Source organism: Phocoena phocoena, chromosome 16, assembly GCF_963924675.1.
Source record: "Phocoena phocoena chromosome 16, mPhoPho1.1, whole genome shotgun sequence".
NCBI lineage: Eukaryota > Metazoa > Chordata > Mammalia > Artiodactyla > Phocoenidae > Phocoena > Phocoena phocoena.
In genome coordinates, this window is record NC_089234.1 from 82581218 (window position 1) to 82593032 (window position 11815).

The following is an 11815-nucleotide window of genomic DNA, read 5'->3' on the forward strand; positions in this document are numbered from 1 at the left end:
TTGTTACAGTATATTGTTATAATTCTATTTTATTATTAATGTTACTCTCTTACTTTATAAATTAAACTTTAAGTATGTGTATGTAGGAAAAAAATACAGTTGACCCTTGAACAACACGGGTTTGAACTGTGAGGGTCCACTTATACAGATTTTTTTTCAATAAGTATGTACTGTAGTACTACACAATCCACGGATGCAGTTACAGAGGGCCTGCTACAAAGTTATACATGGATTTTCACATGCGAGGGGGTTGGCGCCCCTAACCCCTGTGTTGCTCAAGGGTCAGCTGTAGTATATATGGGGCACCACGGTTTCAGGCATCCACGGGGGTTTTGGAACGTATCCCCCACGGATAAGGGGGAACTACTGTATTTTGGATACCAGTCCTTTGTCAGATGTGTCTTTTGCAAATAATTTCTCCCAGACTGTGGCCCATCTTCTCATTCTCTTGACAGTGTCCTTCACAGAGCAGAAGTTTTTAATTTTAATGAACTCTAACTTCCGTATTTTTTTCTTTTGTGGATTGTGCTTTTGATATGATACTTAAAAAGTCATTGCTGAACACAAGGTCATATATGTTTTTCTCTTATGTTATCTTCTCAGAGTTTTATAGTTTGGCGTTTTACGTTTAGACCACTTTGAGTTAATTTTTGTGAAAGGTGTAAGGTCTGTGTCCTGAATCTTTTTTTGCACATGGATGTCTGGTTGTTCCAGCACCATTTGTTGAAAAGTCTACCCTTTCTTCATTGAATTGCATTTGCTCATTTGTCAAAGATCAACTGACTATATGTATGTGGCTCTGTTTCTGACCAATGCATTCTTAATTTAACCTGAAGGTTTTAATCCACCGTATCTTGTATAAATAACCGTATACCTTAGACAGAATATTTGAATTGCATTTTTTCAGCATCATTACTGAGGGAAAGTGTTACAAGTATATGTTCTGGCAGTTGACATGGAGTGTACTTGGAGTTTAAATCATTAGTTAAATCATAGTTCAAAGGTGGCTTTAAGAAGAGGTTGGAGGCTTCCCTGGTGGCGCAGTGGTTGAGAGTCCGCCTGCCGATGCAGGGGACACGGGTTCGTACCCTGGTCCGGGAGGATCCCACATGCCGCGGAGCGGCTGGGCCCCTGAGCCATGGCTGCTGAGCCTGCGCGTCCAGAGCCTGTGCTCTGCAATGGGGGAGGGGACAACAGTGAGAGGCCCGCGTACCGCAAAAAAAAAAAAAAAAGAAGAGGTTGGAGTATTTAACATTGCCAAATTTCTTTTCAGTTTTTAGCCTGGTCAAAGTTGTATTTGTTGAGTGTCTGAAAGGAGGGTTTGATTATGTGGATATGTCTTTTAAATGAATATTGAGGTACCTTAAGTTCCTTATAAGTATGGGATAAGCATTATATTTTATTTATATTGCTATGTTTTTGAGTAGGTAGACTTTTATGTAACATTGTGATTTGTTTTTTGTTTTTTTTTTTGCGGTACGCGGACCTCTCACTGCTGTGGCCTCTCCTGTTGCGGAGCACAGGCTCTGGACACGCAGGCTCAGAGGCCATGGCTCACGGGCCCAGCCGCTCCGCGGCATGTGGGATCTTCCCGGACCGGGGCACGAACCCGTGTCCCCGGCTATCGGCAGGCGGACTCTCAACCACTGCGCCACCAGGGAAGCCCTAACATTGTGATTTTAATTCAGTGGTTGATTAGTATGACTATATGTATTTATAAATTCCCAGATCTGACCAAACATTAAATTCTTATTAGAAATAATGAAATTGGAGGAGGAGAAACTGAAGGAACACAAGGGTATGAGACTGAGGGAACTCTGATGGATTCCCAGGTAGCTGCTTCAAATCAGATTCTGTATTAACAGCAGGTTGTGGTCACTGTTCCCAGAGGTGCGGGAGTAGCAGAGGGCCGTTTCCTGGTACCAGTGATAGACGTGTGCCTTTGCTTCTCGCCCAGGTCTGAGCTCCTTCTACTCAGAGCTGATGAAGGGCCTGGGTGCCGGGGGCCGCCTCTGGGAGCTCCTCGAGAGAGAGCCGGAGCTTCCTTTCAATGGTGGGTCTGAAATGGGTTTGCTCCTCTTGGCTGGGATTAAACAAATGTGGTTTCGGACCGTGACACCAGCTGCCTGCCCCACTTGGGATGGACGAGCTGGAGCGGGACGCTGTCCCTTGCATGGGGCAGGGACAGGGCCGTCAGCGGGGTGGGCGGTGAGGAAGCACAGCTGCTGGGCGCTGTCCTGGGGCCCCAGGGCGTCCCTGGAGGCGTGGGGACTGACCACAAGGCGGGCAGCCACTGTTTAGCTCCCTGCAGGCGACTTGCTATCACCGACAGCAGGGTAGAAGTGAGTACAGCTCAGGGGTGCAGATAGGGAGGGCCCGGCCAGTGCCCAGGCTCGTCTCCCTTGGTGCTTTTGACGTTCGTGTAGGCAGGGGGAGGGAGGCAGGAAGAGGGATCACACGTATAAAAGCCTCTGAGTTGCCTGGCTTCGGGGTGGGGTGGAGGGTGCTGGTGCTGATTGGCTGGAGCTGTCTCCTTCATCAGCTGCTTCCCGGGAAGCCTGGGCCAGCCAGCCAAGGGGTCGGGGGACGGGGCTGGGAGCGGCAGCCACTGCCAGCTGCTCGCTGATCCCTAGGTACTGGCAGTTGGCCCCAGGTCAGCAGTGAACGCCCAGTATTCTCCACTGTGACAGGCTGGGAGAGACTGAGCCCCTTCTCCCAAGTCAGGAGCAAGGTTACACAGGACAGAGCAGACCTCTGACCCCCCTCTAGCTCCGGGGCTGTTGTGCAGCGCCCGCCCGTTCATCATCATCCTCTGAAAACATTGATTTAGAGAAGGTGAGGTAAACCCTAGACAAGGGAGCCGCAGAGGCGGCATACAGGGAGAAGGCCACTGGGCTCGCCCGGATGGCTCCCGGGCTGGGAGCTCCATCCGCGGCTCGGTTGGCACGGGCAGGCTGGCCCCTCTTCACCTCTGCGTCCCGTCAGTAAGACTGGGATGGGGACTTCTACCTCTCAGGGCTGCGAGGCTCCAGCAAGGTGGCGGGCGTATGGTTGTACTGCCGATGCAGAGCGGGTTCAGGGAAGCGCTGGTCGGAGGCCTCCTGACTTGCCCGGGAAGAGCCCAGACTCCAGGACTCGCCATGCTGGGCCGCGTCTGCAGTCAGACAGGCGGGGACTGGGCTCCGCTGTGAGCCTGAGCTTTGCCCTGAGTGATTGGAGCTCCATCTTCCCTTGCAGAGGGGGCCATTTTAAACGAGAAGAGCTTCCAGGGCGCTTTGGAGTTCAAGAACGTGCATTTCGCCTATCCAGCTCGCCCAGAGGTGCCCATATTCCAGGATTTCAGCCTTTCTATCCCAGCAGGATCCATCACAGCGCTGGTTGGCCCAAGTGGTTCTGGCAAATCAACAGTGATTTCTCTCCTGCTGAGGTTGTACGACGCCAGCGCTGGTGAGTGGCTGAGCACATTGTAGGACGGGAGGCCTCTCCTGAGCCCCCAGAGAGGGTCAGGTTACACAGGGGCCGTGCAGTGCGTGAGTTCTGAACACAGAGGGTTTGTTCCCAGCAAGGAAGTCCCAAACAGAGGATTCACTTTCGGGCTATGGCAGCTCACACAGAGGGCCCATCAGGCACGTTGTATATCTTGTGTTCGCCACTCAGGTCCAGAGTGACTTCCTGAACCCCACCTCCTCATCTCCCGTGTGGTGCTTCCTCCACCGGGAGAGGGGCTCCGAGAAGGTGCCTCGGGGCTGCTGAGCACCACCGGCCACGGCAGCACCATGAGTACATGCCACTCTGTGCCGGCCCTGAGCTTGTGCAGGAGCCCGGGCTCTCCCTGAAGCCCTGCGGTCCTCCTGCCTGGGGCTGGTGTGCAGACACGGCACGTGGCCGTCACTGATTCACTTCTGGGCCACTGCTCCATTGAAGCTTGCTTGCGGTAGTAGAGATTTTCTTACGGATTTTTCTCATTCAGGTTTTTTTTTAAATTTTTAACTGGATTATAGCAGCTTTCAGAGCAAAGAACACATTATTTTACTTCTTTATATCTTTTTAAAATATACAGTTGACCTACAACATATTAGTTTCAGGTGTAGAGCGTAATGATTCCGTATGTGTATATACTGTGAAATGATCACCACAGCGTGTCGAGTTAACATCCATCACCACACACTTTGTATCAGAGCTCGGAGAAGATAGTCTGTTTTTGGATTAAGAAAACAATGATGGGGACTTCCCTGGTGGTCCAGTGGCTAAGACTCTGCGCTCCCAATGCAGAGGGCCCAGGTTCGATCCCTGGTCAGGGAACTAGATCGCACATGCATGCCGCAACTGAGAGTCCGCATGCCGCAACTAAGACCCAACGCAGCCAAAGTAAAATTAAATAAATATTAAAAAAAAAAAAAGAATGGTATTTCTCAGCAAGAAAACAATTGTCCGTATAAAATAAAACCGTGAATTTGAAGAGTATGTCTTATGGTCTTTTTGGCTACAACAGTGTGAGAGCTGGTTATGTGCCAGGTAATTATCTGACTCACAGATCCTGACCCACAGAACCACCAGGTGCATTAAAATGGGTATTACTACACTGTTTGCCTCTGGAATCACTGCCTTGGTTTACCTTCTACTTGCTGTAAAATTCTGAGTTTAGAAAAATCCTGGTGAGTGGGATACAAATCAAGTCAAAATAATAAGTCTCTGGTTTCTTCATCACGGTGAATAAATCAAGGAGAAAAGCAACTACACTTACATTCCTGCCTTGTGTAGCCTATAGAACACTTACACTTTTTAAGTCAAGACCTCAGGTTTTTGTAGGTTTGTGAAAGTTTACAGCTGGCTTGTATAATGCCACTCACCTAACTGAGAAGGAATGGGATTTCTTGTGTTGGTCACTGTCATTGTCATCGGGAAGCATGATTGCGTTCCCTCAAGGTGTAGAGGTAATTCTGTCAGCTGAGGTCACAGCGTTACATCTGACTGTTGAAACACCCTGCCACCGTGTCAGAGCGTTAGCTGCAGACAGCAGACTCTCCAGCTGTGCTTACTCGGGAAGGCGAGCCGGATGGATGAGCTAGGTGGGCTTAGTCATCTAACCACTGCAGGGAGATAGTAGGCATGGACAATCCAGAAAAGTCCCTTTTAGCTCTGAAATTCCCTAAAATACGTTGGTTTTAGATTCTGTTTGGAGATTTTGAGTATCTGATCTTTAAAAAACTGAGTCTAGAATTTTCACACCAGAGCCTTTCTGTGTTTACATGAGTCATTGGCCCCATGACACTCAGTGACTCTTTCCTTCTTCTCTGCAAGGAACGATCAGTCTTGATGGCCGTGACATCCGTCAGCTAAATCCAGTCTGGCTGAGATCCAGGATTGGGACAGTGAGTCAGGTAGGAGGAGAGGGCTCCATTTTTATTACATTTTCTTTTAAAATTGCTTTTGTCATTTGCTTTTTTCTTGGTCTTGAACCTTTCAAAAGAAAAGGAATGGAAGTTTTCTAGATGTATGAAACCAGTCTCCAGGGCAGGTTGTTTAGGTTTGTAAATAGTGCTGTTTCCTGAAGACTTTAAACATTTTAACCACTCAAAGCGTTGACTTTATCAGAAGCTGGGAACTGGCATTACTTTGTAATGCAGATAGTCTAGAAGATTGGGGAGAAAAAAAAGATACAACTGTTTAGCTGCTTCTGGCTCTTCCTCAATTCTCATTTTCATTGCTAGCCGGTCTACTGTTTTGCATAATGGGTTTCTGAGACAAGCAAGCAAAGGTTGTAGCCAGAGCCAGGGTCTCCTTGCAAAGAGGCTGCAGATTTCAAGAACCTTGATGGAATGCGGTGTCTTTGATGAGGCTGTTTTCACAGGACCACTCGGTGCAGGGGAGTTTTGACACAGCTATTGGTATTTTTATCACCAAGCTTCGTGCACTGCAGGCAAACCCAAGCACCCCGACTGCTGAGCCTCTTCCTCTAATGAGCCTTCCCTCAGCACCACTCCATTGGTGGGGGGCAGCGACGGGGGGCTTGGCTCGGTGGTGCAAGGGTAACGGCAGTGCCACAGCCTTATTAGGGAGGGAGAAAGAAGCTGGGAGATCATTTGCTTTTTAGCATTATTCCACAGAATAGCTCTGTCCAAATGCCACGTTCCCTTCTGCTCTGTGTGTATATCAAAAAGTGATATAAATGGATTCTCCCATTGCCCTTGGAAGGCAGGCAGCTGGAGAATGCAGACGGGCTCAGGGTCCTCCTCGGGGAGGGGAACTTGCATTTACAGAGCGCCTGCTGTATGCCGGACGCTTGCAGGTGGCTACTGTGGGACCCTGTGTCCTGCAGTGGGGGACCTACAGGTGATAAAGGCAGTCCTGCTTGTGCTAATGCATGAATTTTTTAATCGCCCATGGGGTATATTTATGGAGAATGAACCAGAAAAACAGTATATATTCTCTGGGAACCGTTTAGTGTCTTAGCTGTAAGTATTGTACTAAGCTCCACTGTATTTACTAGACTGTTGCAATTTGCAGTAAATACGTTTTATTTCCAATGTGCAGGAACCAATTTTGTTTTCTTGCTCAATTGCGGAGAACATTGCCTATGGTGCAGACGACCCTTCCTCGGTGACGGCCGAGCAGGTAGAGAAAGTGGCTGGTGTAGCCAATGCAGCTGCTTTCATCCGACATTTCCCTCAAGGGTTCAACACTGTGGTTGGAGAAAAGGGCGTTCTCCTCTCAGGTACCTTTTTGTTACCCCTTTGCAGCAAACACTCTCTAAACACTTCCTGTCGCAGTGTTATTTTCTAATTAGGCTCTTGTCCTTAGAGTTTATGAAATTAACCTTTTTCGTTTTCTCACATCTCTTTTGTATGTGGACAACTCCCCAGTTCCTTTCACTTTCTACCCCAGAGATGTTTCCAGATTCCCACTGGTGTCCCACTGGGTAGTACTCAGCCACAGCAGCTTTCTCTCGTCCCAGAAAAGATACGTTTTGTAACTCGAGATCCTTGAAAATTGTACAAAATAAGACAGATACGGCGGATGGCAGGATGATTTGTCCAGCGAGGCAGAGACTGCATCAGGGCAGACATGCAGCTGAAGGGGCTCCTTATCCCTCACTCCGTAGGTTACGTGTAGACCCAGGACTTACAAACTTTTCTGTAAAGGACCAGAGGGTAGATGATTTAGGTTTGTGCGTCACACGTGGTCTCTGGCACAGTCTTCTTATTATTTTTTAACGACTCCTTTAAAACATAAAAAGCATTCTCAGCGTGAGGCTGTGCACAGACAGGCCCTGGTCCAGACCTGGCCCAGGTGGAGTCCGCTCTGCCCCGTCCTGGACGAATGGGGGCTCGCAGGGCTGTGGCACCATCTGGCCCATGGTATCGGCTCACCCCGCAGGTCAGATCGCCTTTGGGGGCGGTGTTTCCAGGAGGGAAAGAGAAAACAGTTCTATTGCTTTCAAGTACAGAAGTGGGACCAATGGATAGAGGAGTAAATCTTTGGTGAAACACCGATTTTTTTTTTTTTTATTACAAATATTCAACTGTACTTCCTTTCACGACGAGCTCTGTCACGGGATGTGTGCGAGCAGGGGGTAGAGGCCTCCACGTCAGAGTGAAGCTGCCGGGTTGGGTGGGGGCAGGAGTCCTTCCAGTGCTAAACCGTTTGCTTGAACCTAGACTGCAGACAGTTTAACACAAAAACGTTTTAAGTTTGTTGTGTATGATTTGTTTCAATGATAGGCAGTAGATGAAAAAATGTTTTTTGATAGATTGGGGAAGTTCCGGGGTTTTGATAGATTGGAGAAGTTCCGGGAGTAGAACCACTACTGTGTCGCTGGAACAGACGTGTCCTTGGACAGGACTCCAGTGTAAGCTGCTGGTGGTGAAATTACCGAGATGGAGGGGTGGGGTTGGGAGCTACCTGTGCTCTGTCCCATGAGCACAGCACCTGCTCGCTTGGAACAGGTGCTGCATGTCCTTCCCTTTGACCAGGATGCTCAAGCTCCATCTCCAGTGAAATAACCAAAGGTCACAGTCTACCCTGGAGGAAGGCCCCCCCCCCCGTGTGCTCATTGGCACTGGGGTTTTCAGAGCTGACCAGAGCCCTTGCTGGCCGCTCTGCTGACCCACACCAAGCACTCAGACCCCCACCAACCAGAGAACTGGGAAAGGAAGGGTTTTTCCTCCTTCCCTCCTCGTGAGGGTGGGGTTGCCTGGTTGAGGGCAGCGTTTAGCAGCACCACCCATTTCAGTTTAAATGATTAACTTGTCTCAGATGAAATAATGAGTAGGTTCAGCCAGTAACATCAACCAAAAAGGAATGTTTTCGTCACCAAAAGTGGAATTGAGTTTCCTAACATGAACTAAGTTGGGAGGAGTGAGTTGAGTCCTGCGCTGAGACTTCACCAGTTATAACTTAGGAGAGCGTCCCTGGGGGGAAGGAGAGGGTGGGGTGCAACAGGGGCGAGGAGGGGAAGTATCATCTGTCCGTCCCTCCCCCTTCCCCCACACCACCCCCTGGCGTTTAGTCGAATTTGAGTTTTACAAAGGGGGCTGGCTAGCATGGTATAGTCTGTCTGTTGCCCCCATTTTCATACACGCACAAAGTACCGCGTGTGTCGGTTGTTCCCTGGGGCAGGAAAAAGAAAACAGCGTGAGAGTGGAAGTATGGAGTGGTGTTCTGGGCGGACAGTGGAGTTACCAGTCCCAGCTCCTTGTCGCTCCTGTCCATCTCACGTACTGCTCTGAAACCTCTAACTTCCTCGAGTTTCCTGTTCGTTTCCTGCTCCAAGAGGTGCCCCCTGGCGGGGCACGGCACGTGTGTGGTTAAAAGCACACAACACTGTTCAGACCTCGGCTCTGCCACTGACCAGCTGTGAGGCCTCTCACAGGGTATTTGTGCCTCAGCTCTTCACCTGTGAAAAGAGAATCATTATAGGATCTACTTCAAAGGCTTGTTTTTGAGATGAAATGAAATAATACATGTAATGCATTTAGGAAATGCCTGGGACGTAGGAATTCCTCAGTGTTAGCCATGATAATAATTATTGTTATTATTAATCTTGAGATAGATGAGGAAACATTATAATATTTAAAACGTAGGTTTCTGTTCTCACATCTGTCTCAACTATGACTGGGAGAAACTACCTTCAAATTGCCACATGGCTCATCAGAAACGCCTATTACCAAGAATTTTTGTTAAGGCGTTCAATTTTAAAATGTATATATTGTCATTGTCAGGTGGGCAGAAACAGCGAATTGCAATTGCCCGTGCTCTGCTTAAGGTAAGCCGGAAGCCTCTCAGCGGGGGTTGGCATTGTTCTTAATCAGGGACCTTGTAATTTGTAATGTGCAACTTTTCTTCTTCTTCCTTTTTCTTGGGAAGGGGCGGGTGGGTATATGGTCGACAGTTGTGGTGAAAGATGAGTTGGGAATTCCACTGAGTACCTGTGGTCCAAATTCAGCAAGTGTTTCCTGAGTATTAGGAGCCAGAGGGAGAACAGTTTAACACATGGATCTTCCATCAAGAAGCATACAGAATATTTAAAAGAAGAATGTCCCTGTGTGTGTAACTGAGTCGCTTTGCTGTGCAGCATGGTCCATCAACTACACTGCAGTACAAAAAAATAATAAAATTAAGCACACAGTCTAACTGGTAGAGTAGTGATTATATCAAAATACCAAAATAATACAAGTATGCTTACTTGTATAATCTGTAATCACCTGCTGAACTGAATAGTACAGATTTGAAATACTTATACAAGGCTCCTAAGAGGAGAGGGAAAAGCTGAAAGTCATAGACACTGTATTTTTTTAGGAAATGATGGCCTTCTCCTTTGTTATATAACTATTCTCCTCAGATTTATAGGTGATTTTTTTTAAAAAAACAGCTTTATTGAAGCATGATTTACATATCATAAAATTGACCAGTTTTAAATGTACTTTTCAGTGACTTTTAGTAAATTTACAGAGTTGTGCACCCATCACACAATCCAATTTTAGAACATTTCTATCACCCTGATACCCTTTTGCAGCCTTTCTGCCTTCCCAGCCCCAGCCTGCCACTAATCTACTTTCTGTTTGTCTAGATTTGCCTTTCTGGACATTTCAGATAAATGGAATCAGACAAGATACAGTCTTCTGCTTCCAGCCTCTTTCAGTAGTATAGTTTTTGAGGCTCCTCCATGTTGTAGCCTATATCAGTACTTTATTCCTTTCCATTCCTTTGTATGGACAGACCACAATTTGTTTATCACCCAAGTGTTAATGAACTTCTGGATTGCTTGTGGTTTAGGGCTGTTGTGAATAGCACTGCTCCGAATGAACCGTGTGGGAGCTTTTGTGTGGGCGTGTTTTCATTTCTTACGGATGGATTCCTAGACAAAGCTAGAATTCATGTGTTTCTCCGTTCTGTGTGTACTACTCCTAGCTAAACTACAAGCAGGACCTTGAGAGTCTAGACTCCATCTGACTCACTTTAGAGCCCCGCTTCATACCGTTGGTTGATTCACCAGCAGGTTAAAGCTGCACTATGAAGAATATCCGATTCATTGATCACTGTGGTCATGGTTTTTGTGTGAGATCATGTGATCTCAGACACTTATGAGTTTGTTTTTCTTCTTTTGTAGCAGCTTTATTGTGATAGAATTCACACACTCTGCAGTTCACCCATGGAAAGCGTACAGTTCAGTGTACTCAGAGTTGTACATCCATCGCCATTATCAGTTTTAGAACATTTTCATCACCCCCAAAATAGCATCCACACACCACCCTGCCTATCTCCCCATTGACCCCAGTCCCAGGTAACGGCTCTGCCCCTGCAGAGCTGCCTGTTGTGGACATTTCCTCTAAGTGGAATCGCACACGAGGTGGACTTCCGTGTCTGGTTCCTCTCGCTCAGCAGAGTGTTTTCAAGGGTCGTCCATGTTGTATCACGTATCAGCACTTTATTGCGTTTTATTACTGAGAGTTTGTGTTTTTCTAATAAAATTATGTTTTCTTTTCCTTTTAATGTTTTTCCTTCTTCAGAATCCCAGAATTCTTCTCCTAGATGAAGCAACCAGGTGAGGCTCTCTTAATGTGTAATTGGATTAAACCAAATTCTTCCTCTATCACTATCACAAACTTTTATTCTGTACTTCAAGTGATACGGCTGAGAATGCCTTACACTGTAAAGTCACGGGGTCTGAATTAATCGTGACAGTTGGGAGGCAGTGAGCAGGCCGAGTCACGAGTTGAGGGTTCTAGTTTCAATTCAGACATTTGTGATGAATCCCTGATCACCAATCAGCAACTGTGCAAAATGCTTTTAACTTACATGGCAGTAGTTCTATGGAGATCAAGGGTCCAAAGCTTCTTTTTTTTATAGTAACTTTGTAATATAAAATATAGTTGACCCAAGAAGTTGCAATTTTGATCATAGTGAAAATTGGCTGCTAATGAGGGGCCAGTGTACGTGTACCAGGAAATACACACGTGAACAGTGTGCGTGGCCCTGACGTCTTTGCTTTCCTGTGGGCTCCCCTATTCAGTGCACTGGATGCTGAAAACGAGTACCTCGTTCAGCAAGCTTTGGATCGACTGATGGAAGGAAGGACGGTGTTCATCATCGCCCATCGTCTGTCCACCATTAAGAATGCCAATATGGTAGCTGTCCTTGACCGGGGGAAGATCACCGAGTGTGGGAAACACGAAGAACTGCTTTCGAAACCAGATGGGATATACAGGAAATTAATGAATAAACAGAGTTTTATTTCAGCATAAAGAAGCAATTATTGGTAAATTTAATATGAGACACTTTAAATCAAAGCAGCACTGCAGGAAAAACAGTTTTT

At 47.0% G+C, this 11815-nt stretch overlaps 1 protein-coding gene and 1 non-coding gene across 2 annotated transcripts in view; both read left to right on the forward strand.

Annotated features, from left to right (window-relative positions):
* The window catches only part of ABCB10 (ATP binding cassette subfamily B member 10), a 55578-nt gene extending 43834 nt beyond the window's left edge, over positions 1-11744 (forward strand). The window contains exons 8-14 of the mRNA XM_065893940.1: positions 1958-2053; positions 3238-3447; positions 5302-5381; positions 6535-6715; positions 9222-9265; positions 11010-11044; positions 11513-11744. Of these exons, the coding sequence (XP_065750012.1) occupies positions 1958-2053; positions 3238-3447; positions 5302-5381; positions 6535-6715; positions 9222-9265; positions 11010-11044; positions 11513-11744 (878 nt within the window). The remainder of the gene's footprint in view (positions 1-1957; positions 2054-3237; positions 3448-5301; positions 5382-6534; positions 6716-9221; positions 9266-11009; positions 11045-11512) is intronic.
* On the forward strand, positions 4230-4302 carry TRNAG-CCC (transfer RNA glycine (anticodon CCC)). The gene has a single exon. It is a non-coding gene; the product is annotated as a tRNA-Gly (tRNA).
* Positions 11745-11815: the final 71 nt, after the last annotated feature.